The sequence below is a fragment of the Sceloporus occidentalis genome, unplaced genomic scaffold, assembly GCF_023333645.1.
Source record: "Sceloporus occidentalis isolate IW3139 unplaced genomic scaffold, rSceOcc1.0.p SCAF_3, whole genome shotgun sequence".
NCBI classification, from domain to species: Eukaryota; Metazoa; Chordata; class Lepidosauria; order Squamata; family Phrynosomatidae; genus Sceloporus; species Sceloporus occidentalis.
Genome location: NW_028316983.1, coordinates 73,582,153 through 73,598,700, shown reverse-complemented (window position 1 = coordinate 73,598,700; position 16,548 = coordinate 73,582,153). Strand labels below are relative to the sequence as shown.

At 38.9% G+C, this 16,548-nt stretch overlaps 1 protein-coding gene across 6 annotated transcripts in view; it reads right to left on the bottom strand.

Moving 5' to 3' along the window:
* The window catches only part of LOC149316225 (microtubule-associated serine/threonine-protein kinase 2-like), a 216,441-nt gene that overhangs the window by 102,150 nt on the left and 97,743 nt on the right, over nt 1-16,548 (bottom strand). The window contains exons 1-2 of one of the 6 annotated variants that reach the window (XM_089515051.1): nt 15,706-16,092; nt 14,348-14,551 (exon numbers count right to left, since the gene is read on the bottom strand). The exons of 3 other annotated variants lie outside the window; for them this stretch is intronic. In XM_089515051.1, coding sequence (XP_089371177.1) covers nt 14,348-14,551; nt 15,706-15,755 — 254 coding nt within the window. In that variant the 5' untranslated portion in view covers nt 15,756-16,092. Of the gene's footprint in view, nt 1-14,347; nt 14,552-15,705; nt 16,093-16,548 lie in introns of those variants that run through there. 2 more of the 6 variants (XM_089515054.1, XM_089515053.1) reach the window with 2 other exon arrangements.

Here is a 16,548-nt window from a genome sequence, read left to right as displayed (position 1 = left end):
TGTATTAAAGAAAACAGAGCTATTGCAGAAAAGGGCAGTTTTTTAGTTCTCTATCCTGAACTTCTCCCAGAAGGGATAGGAAGAGAAAGATCTATGATATTGGCCTCAAGTAACCGGTAGGTTCACATAGGGTCTGAAACATATAGGGTTTTATCGATATAAAGCAACACTATGAATGTGGCCCTGAAATGAACTGGCAACTAGTACAAACTGGATTTATATATTCACATTGCGTGCTGTGCACTTTCATGTTTCCAACTTATGGCAACCTGAAGGCAACCCCATTATGGGATTTTCTTTGCGAGATTTGTTCAGGAAGCGCTTAGCATTGTCTTTATCTGAGCCTGAGAGACTGTGACTCGCCCAAGGTCCCCCAGTGGGTTTCCACAGCTGAATAGAGGTTTAAACGATTGTCTCCTGGGGTCTCAGTCCCAACACTCAAATCACTACAGCATGCTGGCTTAATCCTATCCAACAACTAGTCAATAAATTCTTCACTGACAGCAGTTTTTGAACTAGCTAACCTAACATAAAATAAGTCCCCATACAAAGCAAACATGGTACACAACTCCGGAACAGAGATACAGTGGGCCCCTGGTATCTGCTGGAGCTTGGTTTCAGGACCCCCTGTGGATACCAAAATCCGTGGACACGTCAGTCCTGTTATATACAATGGCATAGTAAATATATAAAATGGCAAAACCAAGATTTGCCTTTTTCAAATTTTTAAAGTACTGTATTCTCAACTCATGGATGGTTGAATCTGTGAATGCAGAATCCATGGATACAGAATTATTTATTTCATTTTTATGCCGCCTTTCTCCCAGAATTTATCTTGTGGATCACAAGATAAAATTTTTAAAAACTTTACAACAAAAATTTAAAAACAATTAAAATAACCTACTTAAAGTAGTATGTACTAAAACAGACTATACTTCCAAGATGTCTCAGTCATGGAACAAAAAGTCATTCCATTCATTCATTCGTTCAGAGTATTTATATCCACTTCTCCTCAGAGCACTTTACAAATTGTTAATTAGACAGTTTCCTGTCCTCAGGCTTATAATCTAAAAAAGACATGACACAAAAGGAGACGGGAATGGTAGCAGTGAAGGGGATCATGTCCAGAGGATACTGCTGGTTCTTCTCTCCCTCTGAGGCCAGGGCAGTGGCAATTGGAATGGAGAGAGGGCCCTTCATTTCTTATCTGGGCTAGGCATGGTGGGGCTGAATCTGCCCCTTTTCTCCCTCTGAGGCCACAATGGTGGTGGTTAGAATGAAGTGGTTTTCTTCTACCTCTGAGCTAGACATAGTGGAGCTTTGCCTGCTCCTTCTCTCCTGCCGAGGACAGGGCGGTGACAGTTGAAATGGAGGGAGGGCGCTTCATCTGGCTCTGGGCTAGGCATGGTAGTGTTCCAGTCAAATGCAAGAAGCAAAGTTCTATTCAGTAGGCTGAGACTAACGTCCATAAAAATTAAAAATGTTCTTACTGATGGAAGAAGAAATACACAGACGCACACACACACACACACTGAAGGCATAATAGCACTCTTCCAATGAAAAGCTATTCAGCTCTAGGATGTTCTAAACCAGGGGTAGGCAACCTTTTTGAGCCGGGGGCCAGGTTGCTGTCCCTCAGACAACTGGGGGGCCAAAGCCAAAAAATAAATAATTAAATAATATGGGACATTTTCAAATGTAGGGCACGTTTTTAAAAATGGAGGACATGCGAAAAAATTTGATGACTTTTTAAAAATGTTAATATAAATGCAAGTTTCTTAGGCATGATCAAAATGGAGGACATTTGGGCCTCAGAAACTGGCTGATATCAATATCACCATCACCATCATCATCATCACTATCATTGTTAAAGCAGACCTTTTAGCATTAAAAGCACCAAAAATACACAGAAATGCACTTTGGAAAGTCACACTGTCTCACCTTCAGAAAGAGTGAGTGCATGTCTCAGAAACTGACTGATATCATCATCATCATCACCACTATCATTGTTAAAACAAAGCAGACCTGTAGAAATGGAATGGAAATCCTCCTCCTCCTCCTGCTCCTTCCTTCCTCCCCCCTCCTTCATCCTCCTCCTCTTCCTCCCTCCCCCTTCCTTCCTTCCTTCCTTCCTTCCTTCCTTCCTTCTTCCCTCCTCCTCCTCTTCCTCCTCCTCTTCCCCCACCCCCTTTCTTCCCTGCCCGTGGCTGTCTGGCAGCCGCGGGAAGGGAGGGAAGGAGGAGGAGGACCCCCGCCCCCTTCCTGCCCTTCCCGAAGGGGAACAGGCAGGGCCAAGGAGCCTCGCTGAAGCGGGGCTCCTTGGCCCTGTCCGCCCGCCCGCTGGCGGAAGGGACCAGGCAGGGCCAAGGAGCCTCACTGAAGCGAGGCTCCTTGGCCCTGCCTGTCCGCCGGCTGAGGGCCGCTCACGTGCGAGGCCTTTGACCTCTCGCGCAAGGGCGCGGGGCCTTTGACCTCTCGTGCAAGAGGCCAAAGGCCCCACGCGAGAGGCTCAGTCCTGCCGCCGATTGCCACCGGCGCAGGGCCTTCGGCAATCGGTGGCAGGACCGGGCTCGGGCCGGTCCCAAGGCCTCGCCGGGCCGGATGTGGCCCGCGGGCCGGGGGTTGCCGACCCCTGTTCTAAACATTGCACTGGGCAGGCACAAGCTCATTTCTGTGAGTCACACAGAGACCCTGAATAACCTATCCTGAAACATGGCTGAAATCTATAAAGTCAGTCTTATTCAAGAGTGCTGTGTACAGGCAGTGGGAACTTCCTCTCTCCCCAGGAGCTGCAGTTTGGCTCCCAGAATGAGTGGCAGGCAAATAATATCACTTCTGGTTTTGATTTTAAAGCAAACAATACATTTGGAGAATTTAATAGTCATGCTTTTGTGGTTGTTTTTTGACAAATTCTGCCCCCAAAATTGGCCAAGTTTTTAAATAGGATTGGGGGGGGGGGGGGGCTGTGGTCTCCTCAGAGAGGTGTCAATGGCTATAAAACAGGAATACATAGGCTGCATGTGATATTTTCTCTATCACTGCTCTAAAGCCTTGTCCAGGCAAGATACCTGTTAAAATAGTTGCTGTCTCTTTCATGTTTCCTGGGATCAATCCCCTTTACAAATAAGAACTTGTTACCTCTCTGCCCTAGTTGGCTGTCATATCCCCTGCTAGAAAAAGGCATGGTTCCAACAAACAAGTGGTTGCAAAACCCATGCAAATATATAGTCCATGTCCTTAACTGAACTGACAAAGTAATCCAATAAAACTAAATGAGCATTCTGGATATTCATGAGACTGATTACCTAAAACAAAGAGTCAAAGTCCTGATGAAAGAAAGCAAGTTTATCTTCAACATGCCTAAGCAAATAAATATTCAATGACAGACCAAAGCTTCTTTTTACATTTCCTATTAACACTGATCTCACTCTTAAATGATGAAAACTGTATTTGACGATTACAATTTTATGCTTGCTATTAAAATATCCTGGTATTATTCTTCCATTTTATACTTTTCTAAAGTGTTATAACTTTTTTAATAATGAAAAAATATCAACAGTCTCCTGATTTCATTTTTTCTAATGCTATATCAGATATAACAACCATCCAATTATGGCCGAGATCACAGGCACATCTATCTAGTGGGAAATCCCATTGATTGTTCAAGAGGAATTATCTGAAATTCAGGTGAAAAAGTTTTCTATTGTGTGTACATCTTAAACTCTTTTAAAATTTTTATTTCAGTAAACTAGCAAGTCACAATTAATTAAGAGATCAAAACCAAGGTATTCAGGGATTAGCGTTCTAACCTGTTGTTTTCGTTAGCTCATCTTTCAGGTTCTCAATATTACACTTGCCTAAGGTATATATTAGATTATACGGAAATAAATTATTTCATTTTCAAATTGGTATAATGACTGATTGTCCTGTCAAACGTGTACATATTCTACTCAAGCGGGAAAATCACCAACATCAGCAGCTATATGCCTTTTACTATGACAGTTTATAAAGAAAATCAATTAATTTTAATTTTTTTGAAATGTAAAATATACTTTACAATGCAATTAAAGATCAAAATGTAAGAAAGGTAGAAAATTTCTATATGAAGCATACTGTCATTACTGATTACCCAGACTAAATGTTTTGCCTTTATATAAAAAAACAAAAACAAAATCAGTTGCAAATTTAAAGTTGCCGCAATCATCATAGATCTTGTGTGAGCATGAAATACAAAACTACCACCCCAAGCAACCTATTATTCAAAAAAATAATTGTCCTATTGTTGAGCTGCACAGTGGAAAGAGTGATAAAGACCAAGCTGCTGGCTGAGCGAAGAAAATGGTACCAAATATAAATGTGACAGTAGATAAAATCATTTAATAAACCATATAATTTATATTAGAATTTCAAGATCAATTTTTGATGAAAGAAGATCATATACAAGCATTGCTAGAATGGTTATGAAAGGTATTGGCAACATTTTCATTCAGCATTTTTATCTCTGTTTCTAATGTTGGCATCTTTTTATGCTCTTCTAAATATGAAATCTGATATAGCAGGTGAATATATGAGATTACAATATTAAAATAGCTGGGACTTAACTCACATGTTCCAATGTAGGAACATAAAGACATCATTCCTATAAATGTTGATAAGTAAGTCCCATTTGTATTACTTCCCTGAAATGGAGTAAATGGATACATAAAGCAAAGCGTTGTATCAGCAGCCAGCTTAGGTCCTATGCAGTGAGAAAGATGAGGAAATAAACAAATAAATAAATGTAAATATGGATTCTGGACTCTGGTGGACCTTAAATTCTTACTATAAAAGGGTGATCTGTATCTGTCTATACTAGGCTTGCACAGCATATGACCCGTGGGCCACTTTCTGCCCACCAAAATATAGCCTACAGCACCTGGGAGTCGTTGGAGCTCTCCCATCCAAGTACTAACTAGAGCTGATTCTGCCTTTTACCAGCCAGCAAAAATGCACAATAAGTACATTTGTCTTCCAAATTTATGAAAGCATCCAAAATATTTAGATTGTTAACTAAGGCAAGCAGACATTTGGTTCACACAGTGAACTGACATTGCTATGTGAATCAGAGAGCACTGCATAAAAACACTCTCAATATAATGAGCACATATATGTCCATGTGCATTTTACTGACTTCTTCATATAAAATATTTTATTCTAATTCAAAGAGTGGGATCTGTTTTGAGCAAATCAGACCTTTGAGAAATTGGAACATTTACATAAGAATATTTTTCCCAAGATATAGTGTATCACAATAAATACACAATAATAATCATTTTCACAAATCTGCAAAAATAAAAACATAATGGTCCTACCAGATTTTTTCTTTTCTTTCCCCTTCCTCCTTTTTATGCCACAAGAACTAACTTGACTACTTCTTTGAAGAAGAAAAAGACCAGACCAAATGTCTGGGGCACAGACAGTCAGAACATCAGCCAGATGAAACTTTGCCTTTTTATTTGTTGAAGGATCAGTATTTTTCAATGGTATTAAGCATCAAATATGTATTAAATGGCTTTCCAGCACAGCTTAAATTAGAAGTATGGGAGCAGAGGTTCAGCCTAATTCATTTCATTTTTAGAGCTGATCTAGCTAAAACTGGGATGAATCGGGGTGGGGGTTTATGGGTTTATAAAACACTTCATTATCCATTATCATTTCCGCTGAAAATCAGGCATTGCTTCCAAATGAACATGTATCTATAAAAAGTATATAAAATAAATTGCATATTAAAAGTGAACCCAAAATTTTCACTTCCGCTTTCTATTGAAAGAGGTTTTATATATCTAATTGTACTGCAGGTACACACTAATGAACAATGGTGGCCATGCTGAAGAAGATCTTCTAGGTATAGTTGATACCTCTGTCTTTTAAATTTATTCCAAAATTTCACTATCATTCATAAAGCTTCATTATATATGTGCATAACAAGGATGTGCAAATATCACTAGAAATAACACTTGGGTTTTTTAATGCTGTAAGAGCAACCATAAAATGCTTCCTGAAAGCAGAGAAAGAAGGGGAATTGAACTGTCAAAAAGCAGCTGTAGGAGGCAAAAACAAACAAACAAACAAACAAACCTGCACCCGCCTGCCAAAGCCTATGGTTCTCCAGACATTTTTCAGCTGCCAAGATTTTCACCCCTTGCATTCAAATGAATGGAGAATTCACATCATTCACTTGAATATGACATAGGTGCTCTGCTCAAAACCAGTTAGAGCAGAAAGGAGCCCAGTGACCCCTCATGAACCTTTCAGATAACAGGTTCTGAAGTCAGGGAGGCTAGTTCTCCTTCATCTCATTTTGGCAGAGCATTTTTCTGCTATGCAAGTCAATGGGGAAAATTAATCATTCACTTGAATAGTTTAGTTCACTGTTTCTCAGGCTATCTGACGCAGGGGGACCGGCATTTCCCTCCCACACCCAATGCACCGAAAATTAGCACTAAATTTGCACCCAAATCATTTGGTAAAATTGTTCCTTCCTTTCTTTAAAATTTCCCAGGGACTGGCACTGGCTCAAGGACCACCAAATCCAAGTAGTACTGATTTACTGGGCATCTCAGTAAAACCTTATGAGTACAATGGAAGCCAAAGGCTCTGCTTTTGACCAGCCAGCTGTATTACAGTTCTATCTATTTGATTTCTCAAACAGCAATCAATAGTGTATTTTTACAAATAAGCATATTCATTCACCAACTAAATATTAATACCATTTTAAAGCATGGTATTTTAAATTTTAAAACAACATTCATTGTTTGAATGTTAACTAAACTAAGGGACGAAACAGACACATCCTTTGCAGCAGCTTAGGGTGTGTCATTTAGATGCTGCATGCCCCCAAGCCACCAGGAAGCTGCTGAGAAGTCGCCCATCTGACCACACTGTGGGCAGCTTTGCGGAGCTCCATTGGTGCAGCATTTAGATGCTGTATGCTAAAAAGTGGCAGCAGCAGCAGCAGCAGAAAAACGGGCTTTTTGCTGGCTCAAAAAGGAGCAGCTTTTTGGCACTTCTTTTTGAACCAGCAAAACACTGGATTGGGGGTGTGACATCTATCTATCTATCTATCTATCTATCTATCTATCTATCTATCTATTTTATTTGTATGCCGCTTTTCCAAAGATCAAAGCGGTTTACAGTCGATAAAACCAAGTACATAAAACCAAGTACATCTCATAAAAATCCACATTATAAATATACAATATATAACACTAAAAACTACAACACAATCATTCAAAGGGTAAAGAATCGATGGCAACAGAATACACAGCTTCATTCTTCAGGGGGGAAGGCTTGACAAAAGAGAAGGGTTTTCAATCTCTTTTTAAATGTTTCTAGAGGGGTCGTCAGACGGAGCGCCTCGGAAAGATTATTTCACATCTGCGGGGCCGCTACTGAAAAGGCCTTTTGGGAAGTGGAGACATATTTGGATGAAGGGACTTCCAACAGATTCTTCCCAGATGTTCTGAGTGTGCGGGGCGGATTATATGGGGGGATGCGGTCCCTCAAGTAACTCGGGCCCAAGCCATATAGGGCTTTATAGGTAATAACCAACACCTTGTATTGCGCTTGGAAGCGAATGGGCAGCCAGTAAAGATTTTTCAGAATGGGTGTTATATGGTCAAACCTAGATGCCCCGGTGACCAGTCTGGCTGCCATATTTTGTACTAACTGTAGCTTCTGAGCTTGGTACATGGGTAGCCCCATGTAGAGCGCATTACAAAAATCTAAGCAAGAGGTTACCAGAGCATGTACCACAGTTTCAAGGTCCCTTTGGCCCAGGTAGGGTCACAGTTGGCTTATCAACTGAAGTTGATAGCAAGCACTTCTGACCGTCACATCTACTTGAGATGTCAACTGCAGAGACAAGTCCAGAAGTACTCCTAAACTGCGAACTTCATCTTTCAGGGGAAGTGTGACCCCATTCAGGACAGGTTTCCTTTCCCGGGCCTGGGGAACCTGTCACCAGTACTTCCATATTCTCTGGATTCAGACTGAGTTTGTTTTCCCTCATTCAGCCCATTTCCGACTCCAGGCAGGCATTCAGAGGAGAGACGCCATCCTTAGTCACTGCATCAGTCGGAGAGACAAAAAAGCATATTTGGGTGTCATCAGCATACTGATAACACCGCGCCCCGTGTCTCCAGATGATCTCTCCCAACGGTTTCATGTAAATGTTAAATAAAGTGGGGGACAGAATCGCTCCCTGAGGGACACCAGATGTCAGTTCCCTCTTAGAGGAGCAAGTGTCCCGCAACTGCACCATCTGGAATCTGCCCGAGAGGTAGGAACGGAACCACTGGAATGCAGTGCCCCCGATGCCCAACTCTCTCAGGCGTTCCAGAAGGATACCGTGGTCAATGGTATCGAAACCCGCTGAGATGTCCAAAAGCACCAACAAGGTCACACTTCCCCTGTCGATGCCCAAACAGAGATCATCGACTAAGGCGACCATGGCAGTCTCAACTCCATATCCCGCTCTGAAGCCAGTTTGAAATGATACGTTCAAAGGGTCGGCGTGAAGCCATCTCTTCCAGCCGGTCTGTTTCAGCTCGAAGATTCCCAGGGTACCTACAGTATTTACAGCTAAGTACACTAATTCTTATCCCTTAATTTCATATAATTACTCTAATTACAGCTGATACATTTCATGTTATATGAAACTGAAATATATGTTTAGCTTATTTTTCCAAAAGAAAAAATTCAGATACTCATTGACAGAACTCTGTATTGAAAACTGTATGCAACAATAAGCATGTTAAATCCATATATTTAAAGCTGTATCATTCTTTATCTCTGACAGCAATCTTTTCAATATGCAACACTATGATGGGAATCCAGATAGAAACAGCAATGTGAGATCCAAAAAACTAGTGAAAATACACAGATTACACCAATCATATACACATATTATATGATTATTCCTGTCCTTCTATAATATTATTGTCTTTTTGTGCTATCATGATTCATCTAATGATTTATGAATAAAGTAATTACATTCATTCAGGTATGGTCAACCTGCCACCTGAGCACTCCTGTGACCAAAAACAGTGACATTGCTACTGATGGCTCAGGAACAAGTTTCTCTTAGTGATTTCTAATCTACTTGGCATTCATTTCCTAAAAAAACAAGCCTACTCTCAGTTTTATTATTCTATGTTCCTGTTGGTCTCCTTCCTTTTGAAAGGACCATTCTCTCTCACTATCTCAAACCTGCTACCTCTAATTCTTCCATAGATCCCTATTAACCTGGTTTGTACCACTATTATTCAAAGTAAGTCCTGCATATATCTCCCATCTACTTCACTCAGCAAAATCTCACAGCTTTTTTTTATCCCTCATCTGCATATTTTCTCACCTTTCAGTTCACTGGTGCAGTGGAACTTTTCCATCTTTATGTGCCTTAACATTCTCATGAAGTTTCTTTCAAAGCTTCTGTTTCTCTACACATTTGCTAACCATATGAGAGCCGCTTATCAGTAAAGCAGATCCCACATAACTAAGTGAATGCCTAAACAACCCAAACATGTAATGAGGCCTTTTGCATAGGTGTTTGTCAGAAAACTAGCAAAGCAGAAGGAAGATAGACACAATTCTCTGTACCATGTGGACTGATTAATGAGACCTTCTTCCAGCTGCATGGGGTATGGTTATGTATTTAGTAGATTCTACACTGTATTTTCAATATAAAACTGAGGGCAACATATATTAAAAGGAACACATACAAGCAGACAGACAGACAGACAGACAGACAGACAGACAGACAGACAGACAGACACACACATACACCTTAATATTCAAATAGAAAGTCAGTCACTATGTACTGCGGTGGACATAACACATAGCAAAGCACACCACCACTTAGAAAAACTCAATGGCACTAGCAAAAGCTACCAGGAACTGCAAATAGTCAAGAAATCACTTTGTGCAAACAGAGCAGTCATTAAACTAGTGTGACTCTAGTGCCTAACTGTAAACTAAGTCAATTATTTTAATAATTTTTAATGTCTAATAATTTTTATTCAATAACCATCACAATAAAGAAATCGTACAATCAATCCCATATTGATCCAATCCCATCACATAGCGATACAATCAATACCATCATTTCATGTCTCCACCATATCACCTCCTCCACCCTACTTCCCCAACATCTTTCATCCTCCTTCATGCCTTCCTTCTCCTTCAAAATCTACTCCTACAAACACATACCAACACACTCCTACAAACACATACAAACTCCTACAAATACATTTAAAAAAGGGAAGTGATGTTTTGATGAGAGGAAGAAGGAGTAAGAGAAAGAGTAAACCAAGTCAATTATTGACATATTTAAATATACTGCCTCCAGTAATTTTAAACTATTTTACAATTCTTACATTAATTGACCAATACATCTGAGGAATATAATTTCTAAGCAAATCCAGTCTCCTTAAAGCTGGGGCCTTCTTTTGCCAACACTGTAACAAGAGAACCCAGTGAGGGATGCTAGCACCTGTTTGTCCACACAGAAAGGGTGACTGTGCCAAAACTAGAGCAGAGAAGAAACCTATACAAACATTTGTGGAAGAACACTGACAAATTAAGTTAATGTCATCTGTGGACATTTTATTCCTTAAGGAGTTAAAGAAGCTGTGCTTTCTCATCCTGTGGGTGTTAAGAGTGCAGCACTGTCAGATATAACTTTACAGGATGAACTTTGATTGCTAGTCAACAACAAGAATGATTAACTGGTATCCAAGTAAATATAACAACAACAAAGAATGATATCACTAGCTCAAGAGGCAGAAGCAACAATTTTCACATTTTTAATTGGAGAATGATACTCTAAGATAAACCTATGTAATTATAAACTTTGTCTTATTCACTGAAATTGGGAAAAGTTACTTTTTGGACTATCATTCCCAGAATCCATTGACCATGCTGGCTGGGGTATTCTGAAAGTTGTAGTCTGAAAAGAAACATTCCCAATCCCCTTACACTAGATAGTCAGAACGTCTGAAATTCTAAAAGACATAACCATTAATAAAGGTGAAGCAGAAATGTGTATCAAGACTATATAACACAGTGTTTCTATAATAAGCATTACTTGCTGACATATCTTACAAATGAACCTTTCAAATATTTCTACTACAAGTAGTATTCTACGTAACAAATATTCATTTGTCTGTGGAGAACATATAATACAACCCACTTTACAAAAAAAAAACCTTCATACCCCATTTGTTAGAAGTTCATAATGCAGTACTGAGATTTTTAAACAGATAAACAGAAAATACTAAATGAACACATCTTGGACATTTTTCCAAACCAAATATTGCAACATATACATGAACTCTAGGACACAGCCCTTTCAATGCCATCATTTTACTGTGATGCAGTGCTTGTTCAAATGAACATATGGTTTCTCTCTAAATTATTTCAGTCATAGTTTAAGCATGAGATGTAAGAGTTACCGTGTATACGCGGCTATAAGTCAATATTGTGTATGCAGATCTGTGGGTCCAAATTATGAGTTTTGATATGACCCATGGATAGGTCATGGGTAAAACTTAGGGGCATGAAACAAAGGATCTAAAGGATGAAGCAAAGGGAAATGATACCAAAAACTTACAAAATTCAAGCAGGCATAACTGCTTGTGCTCATGCTATTGGCTGGATGAATGAGAAAGTATTGGGGAGGGGGGATCAGTACTTCCAAGACTGATTATGCTGCCTTTCACCAGGGAGTGGTTCCCTTTTAAATAAGAATTAAAGTATAGTATGTACATTGACTCATGGATGAGTTGACTCAGGGTCAATATTTTACTATTTTGGGCCAATTTTTTGAGTAAAATTTCTAGGCTTATACATAAGTATATACAGTATTATCTTGCTCAAGGGTTTCAAAAACGATTAAAACCTACACAATAGTTATGTTACTACTTTTTAAGACCACTCAATAACTGAAGTTCTCTGGATGTTGTGCAAAGTAAAAACAAAAATTCAAAATAGCAATAAAAGAGCAAACAAGTCAGATAAAAGCACAATAAAACCAGCAGGAGCACATAATGAAACTTAAGGTAAAACCAATAGTAGAGATAAAAGAGTGCAGATACCTAAAACCAATAAAAACTATTCCTAGGAACATATAAGTCAATACAAAAAAAAGTTATTCATCTGATGTAGAAAAGGCCATAATGGATACAGCTGGAGAAACTTTTGAGATATATATTCTTAACGTTGGGTGCTACTGCTGAAAATATCACCAAACATGTCCCTTTTGGCCTGCACAAGGGCTATGACCTAAGATTATATTTAAGTAACTCTGGAAGGATGGCCACTCTCCAAGATTTAGACACCTTGTTTAAGCTAACAAAAATTCCAATACTATTTTAAAAATACAGGCCCATATATAACGTGTTGAAAGCACCAAATGAGTGGTTTAAAAAGAATGAACCTCCTTCCTGACAAAAGAGAACACTCACATGTGAAGCTATTTTCACTCCTATCACATCTCACCATACTGTATTCATCTTCCAGGCACTAGCCAAACTATGAATATCCCTTTTTGAATGCAACTGCATTCGTACCCTCCAAGCTTCATACTTCAACACTAACAATAAGATGAGTGAATGTGCATATCTGTTTGTATTGTCACACTATATACATGTGTAGTACCTTGTTTAACTAATCAGGAAGGCTTGAGAAAGGTTTTTTAAAAAAAAAATACCAACAGATAGACTCAAAACTTAATTTTCTAAACACTCCAGGCAGTTCTGAATTGACAAATGAAAAGAAATTATTATTGAGATTCTAACTCACGTTTTAAAATTAGAATACACACATGAAGGGATTTTGGGCTCAGTGCCATTTGTTTTAGAAAGATAGTCAATTAAAAGAAAGTAGACTCAAGATTCATTTTTATTTGCCAAAGGAAATGGCAGTATCTATTTGGGGTGCAGAGGAAGGAACTGGCATGACTTTGCTATAGCCAACTTTCACAAAGATCTATATTTTTATTCACTTTCCTCAAATCTGGAAGTACTGAATTGAGCAAAGTTGCTAAGTCACTTAAAGGAGATATGGAGTCAGCCCAAAACGTTTTGCTGCCTGAGATGGAGGTAACACACCATTTTTCTTCACTGAACATGACAGTAGCAGGCTAACTTAGGGCTCAAACAGATTGACCAAAAGATCCACCATCAGGCTGTGTTGGGGACATGGCGTTTTGACACCACATGTCCCAAAACCATGCTGAGGCCACATCTTCCCCAAAGAACTGGGCCAAAAAGGAAGTGCTAAAATACCACTCTTTTTGCTAGACCAGTTCAAAACTGTTGCGGCAGCCCGGATCAGGGCTGGGTGTGTGCAGTTGTCATGGCCCCGGTGAAATCAGTGCCAGCGCAGCCATGGACCAGACTTTCCAGCCCATTTGCATGGCCCCTTAGAGACAGTTACACACATGGCATTTACAGTCCCTTGGCACCACTTCCTTGTCATTCCACCAGATGTATGCTTGCTATCCACACAAAGAAATGTTACACCATGTGGCAGAATGCATCATTTGATCAGAGCAACCCTGGCACAATATGTGCTGTATGGCCTAGGTTTTCTTCCTCTCCACCTGACCCATCAATCTGAGGTTGTGACACACTGGGAGAAGATGACTAGGCTAGAGCGATTTAAAGTGGTTGTTCGCAGGTGGATCCCATCATGCAAGTCATTGGCTGCCTGCAGCAACATTCCAGAAAAGAAACAGTTGAAGCCAATGGTCACAAATATGCTGCAGTTCCCTGGTACGTTAAGAAAACATTGCTTACACACCCATCAAGTAGCCTCAAAAATAATGAATTAGGCAACACTCCATATAGGCTGGGGTGGGGGGAAGCAAGCATTGTAAACTCTGGAGGAACAGCAAGGATCTGCCAAATAATAAACCACTTAGTTCTGCCTTATGGTACAGACCAGCCTTGGATTGGTTCTTCAAAAAGAAAAGCAGTTGAAAAATGGTAGTCATGACTACAGATAAAATGCATTCCTAAAAAATAAGCTAGGAAGGACTCACATGAAACCAGTTGAGTCAAGTAGGGAAATAGAGGGCTGCTGTTTCAACTTCACAAGCAAGTGACTGAAAAATCCTTCATTACAGTATTTCTACACTTCTGAATCACTGTTATTTCTATATTTAAATTGTTTAGTTATTCAGATATGTCAAAATTTTGAACACTATCGAGATACATCTGAAAGTGTGGAAAGCTGCCCTTGATCCAGGTAGAAAGTTAGGCAGGACTACATTAAACAGACATTCCTGATTTAAACTTCTCCTTACCTCCACTGAAGTGGATTGCTGTGGCAGGGGCTACCAGGGTTGCTCTGAGGATGTGGGTTGAGGTAAAATGCTAGAGAAGTAGCAAGGGCACAATCAGCACTAAGTGGGTTTTTAAGATGTTGTAGACCTGGAGCAGATGTAGGAGAGAAGACATGCTGATGCACATCACTTCCTCGGCAGTAGGAGAGGAAAGGAGAGGAGATTCTGACAAAGTACCATAATAGAAACACAGTAAGTTTCAAAAGTATCCTGTTAAGCACTTTTTTTAATTTAAGAAAGCAGAAACAAATTGTAGCTTGCAAAGAACCCAGTCCTAAACATATGTACCAAAAAAAATAAGTGATTTTACAGTTCTGATCCTGATTAGAGGCTACACATTTTAAATACAAAAAGTACAGATAATTGCCAACAGTCTTCAATCAGTACATGTATATCATACGAACAATCCCTAACAAAATTGATAAAAATATCAGTTGCTAATCTCTGTATGGACAATGAATATGCAATTACAAACTTGTGAAAACTAATTTTCCATTTTATCATTTTACAGCCCACTAACATTCAGTGTCATTTGAAGAGATGGATCACAATCTGCAAGAGCTTCATCTGCAACTGGGGCCTTCCCAGTGTTTCGTAAAGGGAAGAAAATATCCAGTGCCTCTGCTATGGCAGTGGTTGCTTGCAGTCTGTAGCTACAGTTTTTATTTTGAATATGTTTGTTTCTCATATGCAAGAATCTTAGACTATACTTAGGTTTCTAAAACTCAATACTATATATTTGAAGTGTCTGAAACCATATATTAATGGAAACAATTTAAGGTATGAGCAGACACTTAAATACTGACCTCAACAATTTAGTTATATTAAACATTTAACTGGTATCATAAGCTCAACAAATATAAATAATTAACAGAAAATAAATCCAAAATGAACTATATTTACTTTTACCAATGAGTGTAAAATACAATACTTAGGCTTTCCTAATATATTTTTATTATATCTTAAATTTAATGTTATCCATTTTATAAGATAACATTTTATTTTGAAGATGTTTGTTTCTCATATGCAAGAATCTTAAGACTATACATAAGTTTTTAAAACTCAGTACTATATATTTGAAGTGTCTGTATTTAATATATAGGATAAATTTGTGAATATTTCCTCTAAAAAACTAAATGAAAATAAGGATTGGTTCCAGTAGAAACTATTTTCTTTACTGATTCTATGTAAGCCACTCTAGGAGCATTTTTCTGGCTGAAGAGCAATAATAAATCTATTTAGACTCATTTTATATTACATTACTTCATTCTGACAGGTTAAGTAATCAATGGAAATCTATTTCCCAAAATAATTCTTACTGGATCCGTAGAGACGGGGCTCCAAATCTCTCCCTTCTTCGTTTCATCATTTCAATGGGTGAAAAATTAGATTTTATTCAATGAATATAAAACTTAAAGCCAGAAAAGTAAGTGCAATTAAATCCAATAGTGAGCTTGTTGCGTAGTCTTAATGTCATCCATAGATATGGTGCATTCAAATGCAGTCCAGATCTACCTGACCGATTGTGTCAGAAGGCTTTTTTTAAAAAAGAAGTCTTCCTTATTTCTGATATCCAGAAAAAACAAAACTGTAGCCAACCAGCATGAAGTCTACAACTGAGAAGCCAAAGATAGAGACCAAACCATTTTGTCACACAGCCTACAATCTACTATCCCTCACATCTACCATCCCTCACAGTTATAGTACAGCAAATCACTGACTAACATTTGTTCACTTCAGAGAGCCACAAGAAAAACAGAAACCCAGAGGGAGAAAGGGAGCATGAGCAAAAACTTTGGCAGAAGCCTCACATACCAACATGAAAGCTCACACTGCAAAAGTAGTACATAGTCACTGCTCTGACCCAGAGACCAACGAAAGCTGGGAGCAGCTGCTATTTGCTGTTGGGGGGGGGGGGATTCAATATTTAATTTTAGGATGTTATACAAGAGAAGTATATAATACTTTCTTCCATATCCTGGGATTTTAAAAATTGTATTATTAATCTAGATAGTACATAAACACAAGATAGAAAACTTTCCAGGGGGGCAACATCCTATAGAATAAACTCAGAGACAAAGTGGCAAACAATACAGGGGGTCAAATGCTAGATATTTAACATACTGAGCTGATAAACTCCTAATAGAGATATCTTCCTCCAT